General features: G+C 41.1%; 1 protein-coding gene across 1 annotated transcript in view; it reads left to right on the forward strand.

The window, feature by feature from the left end:
* Positions 1-4459, forward strand: part of LOXHD1 (lipoxygenase homology domains 1) — a gene marked incomplete at its 3' end in the record, with an annotated part of 79699 nt that extends 75240 nt beyond the window's left edge. The window contains exons 28-30 of the mRNA XM_010137990.1: positions 1908-2062; positions 2906-3115; positions 4336-4459. Coding sequence (XP_010136292.1) covers positions 1908-2062; positions 2906-3115; positions 4336-4459 — 489 coding nt within the window. The remainder of the gene's footprint in view (positions 1-1907; positions 2063-2905; positions 3116-4335) is intronic.
* Between the last annotated feature and the right edge of the window lie 218 nt (positions 4460-4677).

Genomic DNA, 4677 nt, shown 5'->3' on the forward strand with positions numbered 1-4677 from the left:
TAGGGAAAGCTGGAGCCTTTGCACTGTGCCTTTAGAAGAGACAGGTATACTTTTTCCTCTGTTAGGAACTATGTGATAGCTCATGGAAGATTTTTTTCCTCCAGAGGCAAAGAAAATTTTAGTATTAATTAGTGAGTGGCATGACTACTAGATGCCTGTATGGTATTTTGTTTACCTTACTGACTTCTGATCCTTTACCTTCCATTAGTCACCATGTGTTATCTAACCTAAGTGGCTCATTTTTTTTTTCTAAAGGCAAAGCCTTAAAACAAATTTTACAATCTATGGAATAGGTTTGTTGGATAACTGAAGATTTCTTTTGTCTACAAGCTAGGGGTAAGCTTGGGAACTTCTGCTTTAGATATAGAACATCTGGGATGGGAATTGTATCTTTGGTATCTCTGTGAGTCCACATGCATCTTTGGCACTGACGCAGTGTAAATGACAGCAATCAGCTTGTAGTATTCCGAGGACCAGGTTTTATGTAGTAGGCTGCATTTCAGTCCTGAAGGTCTCCAGAACTGGCAAGCAAAAACCAAAGAGGGATGCACTCTGAACAATGTCCTCTAGTTGCAGATGTTCCAGCTCACTGCAGGGGGGTTGGACTAGATGACCTTTGAAGGTCCCTTCCAACCCAAACCATTCAATGATTCTAAATGGTAGGTGCATGTACCCTGTTAACTTACTGAATGCTGGTTGTTCTTTAACTACAGCTCTTTTTCTTCAGATCTTATTTCTACTGGTAAGTTAGAAGTGTCTTCTGTATAAGAAATTTTTCAGTTCTGTGAACTGACTAATTAGACTACATGCATGGCTTCCTTCATTACTAATGTAGCAGCTGTCTTGCAAACACGAAGCTGTGATTCTGTAGGACATAATGTGAGGAGGCAAACTGGGAAACCTAGCAATGCACATAGCCTGATGAATTGTCACGATCCATTTCTTAGAGAAATTGATGGAAGTTTTTCAGGGACTATGAAGCAGAATAGGCCCTGTTTTACTGGAAAACTAGGTACAGAGGAAAAAGACAGTATAGACATTTTCTTTGATGCTGTTAGTGTGCAAAGCAGAATCCTAACTAAGATTTTGTGCCTCTGCCTTGTTTGCCTTGCTATGGGATTTGCAAGAAGGGATTCTCCAGTGATTGTACGTCACAAGGATGATCAGAGACTTACAGAGTTCCTAATTGTTTTCCTGGAAAGGATGCTTTTTGTAACTGTTTGTTTTCCCAGTGCAATTGGAATCAAGTACCAAGATAAAAACAGGAGTATTTAACAGGTTTAGTAAAGCACATTACTAAAGATTTGATGAGGTTTTATTGGATCATCATTGAGGAAGTTAAAGAGAAAACGTACTTAAATAATACAGCTCCAACACTTCCTTAATTAAATACCGTCTGAGCAAAAGGACCCAGAAACCTGTTCTCTTTCTTGGAGAATTTATTGAGATACATGCCATTAACTGTGGTAGTAATTGCACTTCTGAATCCCTGGAGTTTGTTTATGGAAGATGGCGTATTAAGAATTCACAACACTGAATCACTTGTTCTCAGATATTGGTCCCCTGAGCCTCGGTATAAAAAGATACTAGTTCCCTCACCTCTATCGACATCACATCCTATTATAGCCATAACGATTCTTTGCATTTTGAACTGTGAACTGTGTGATCAAAGCAATCCACAGGTATTGATTAGATGGAGAAAAGGAAAATCAGGAAATTTCAACACAGTGATTCCCCTATCTTTGGGTCATTACCAGAAGCCTGGAAGGATAAAGCCTATGGGATCTCAATCTCCAAGAACTGTGTGATGAGCAGAAAGTTTGGGGGACATTTTCTTAGGTAAATTCGGTAACTAAGACCTTAATAATTCAGCTGGCCAGAAATCACGTCTCTGTTTCCTTCTGCAGTTCACACATACAAGATCAGCGTGTTCACTGGGGATATCTACGGTGCTGGGACAGATGCCAATGTTTTCCTAAACATCTACGGAGATCTGGGCGACACAGGAGAGAGAAAACTCAGCAAATCGGAAACAAACTTCAACAAGTTTGAAAGAGGACAGGTAAAAATGCAAGGGGTTAATAACACTTTCCATTTCACAATCTTTAACCTAACAAGTCCATGATTGTCTTATAGGCTGAGTTTTCCTACGAGGGATGAATTGATTGATTCCATTTACTATGTTCATTACCTCTTAAAGTGCTTTGTATGGATTGTCAGCTGGGTATTAGAGCTGACAGGCCACTGCAGGAAATGGGTAGATATTTGTGAGAAGTCACTGATAGCCAAATTACGAGCTTGATCCATATAAACGGGTTTGAATTGTTAGCTACAGATTTGAGATCACACAAAACCTGTGGTCTCATATTCCCACAGCCTCTGTGGAATTGATTTGCACATACATCGTATATACTGTAATTCACCGCCAAGCGTGATAAATTGATGGGTCCTAAACTGCAGCTGTCTTTGACAAAATCGCTCCGAACTGTGGTCAGTCCATGAGCCATATTCATATCCTCATGTGGAGATACTCAGCTATAGTGATGGCAAAGATTGTCTTATCTGGATTGTCCATACAAGTCTAACTGGATTAGAAAGTCAAGAATACTTAGACTTAAAAATCAGGATGTAAAATTCCAGGAATTCAATATTCTGATTGGTTGTAAAAGCTGCACGTTATGCAGCTATCCTCACAGCAGAAGCAGACTTCAAAACTCTCCCCTGCAGAAGAGTTTTAGAGTACAGATGTGCCTCTATAGAATGATGCAAATCTTTTAACCACACACTGTCATGTGAGATGGAATTTAAACGCATGTTGTGCTCTGTGGACTCTGTTTGCTTTTGTTCGGTAAATGATCTGTTGAGAGCTCGTTGACATAACTAACTGACATTGAACACCTTGCAGGAGGATATGTTTACTATACAGGCTGTGGACCTCGGCATTTTGTACAAGATCAAGATTCGTCACGATAATAGCATGTTCAGTCCTGACTGGTTCCTGGAAAAAGTCGAGATCCTGGATGAGACCACAGAGGAATCGTTCGTTTTCCTGTGTGAGCGCTGGCTCTCTAGAAAGAAAGAGGACAGAAAGATAGAGCGTACACTTTATGAGCAGGTACGGTTACGGCTCTAACCGTGATCCCAAACCACCGCTACTAATAAAAAAAGTGATTGACTATCTGTCTGAAGTCCAAGACAGTTCATTAGGGACTTTTGGCTTGTCCAAAATGAACTTAGGATTTTCAGACAAGTGCTGAAAGCATGGCCACTCTCAGCCCAGTGTCACTAGCTCTGTAATTTGCAATTTCAACAGAAGGATCAAGCAGTCTAAGTGCAACTCTCAAGCTAAGAGTCAAAGTACCTTGCCGATGCACAGCAGAGAATATTTCCCTGCTGCTCTGCTCGCTGTGCCCACAAAGCAGGATTGTTATGGGTCCCACTATTCAAAATCCTCACAGCAAATTATTGGGTCCTTTGAACTCACTCTCACTGGACTGGATAGGTTTATCTTTTCAGCTCCTTCTTCCACTGCTGCAAAATGTAAAAAGTCTGGTCTGTTTGCTACCACTCAGAGCACCAAATGGTTTCCAGTGAAATGTCCTTTCTACTTGCACATTCTCTATTGCTTTATCAGCCTGATGTAGCTAATTGGAATTCGAGGTATATGCGCTAATTAAAAATATCAAAAAAGATTAATAGACCTTTCTTGCTTCTATACAGAGAGACATAATAAAGCAGCTGATCATAAGTCCGTTGAGTTAAGGAGTCCACTTTGCAAAATACAGTGACATTTTAATTGACAGTTACCACTAAAATTATCATCAATTAAATCAGACCAGCCTCATCCTGAATACAACGGAATGGATGTGAGAAGAGTTACACCACGGATGAGTGTTGCCATATGCTCCCTCATGAAATTGCAGCAGACAATGCTATGAATGGTTGTGGCCACACTTATCCCATGGATCACATTAATTTATAATGAGGAAAAGCTAATAACTTTTTGTATTTTAATTATGTGTCTGTGCAGCAAGAGCCTCACACTTACTGGACAATGACACTGAGCGTTTCTGCAGCAACTCTTCGAACACAATAGATGATTCGTATCATTCAGTTTTGCAGTGCTTTCCCATTTACCCTCTCCATCCAAAATGGCCTGTCAGGGTTACCAATGAAGTAAATTAATGACCTGCAGTAAACTAGAAATCACGTTTATTTTACCTACACTGAGCAAAAGGGGATTCCTTCTCATGTTGTTCTTGGAGGCATGTGGGATCTGCTGACAACACCCGAGCACTCAACCTCATCACCCTCCTGTACATGCCTTCCAACTAGAGCTATGATGGTGAGCGAAACAGCCTGGATGGCTCCTCTCTCAGCCTGTCGAGTCAGGATAGCAATGGAAACCTGAAGGAGACGAAAAAATCCAGATTGGTCAAGGCAGCGGAAGAGGGATCACGTGAGCAAGCACTGTGTTTGATTGCATGCATGCATGTGTTCTTGGCTTTCATTGCTGCCTTCAGAAGCTGCGCTCGTCCTGGTGAAGAGCAAAGAGAGGCAGAACAGCAAACTGCTCCTCTTCACCTTGTGTTGAGACTGCTTTGGTAAAGACTGGATCAGTGCTTGTGTTTCTGTGTTTGTTGCTTTTCCTATATCTCTCCAACCCTAACGGTGGAG

The sequence above is a fragment of the Buceros rhinoceros genome, unplaced genomic scaffold, assembly GCF_000710305.1.
Source record: "Buceros rhinoceros silvestris isolate BGI_N320 unplaced genomic scaffold, ASM71030v1 scaffold9986, whole genome shotgun sequence".
Taxonomy (NCBI): Eukaryota; Metazoa; Chordata; class Aves; order Bucerotiformes; family Bucerotidae; genus Buceros; species Buceros rhinoceros.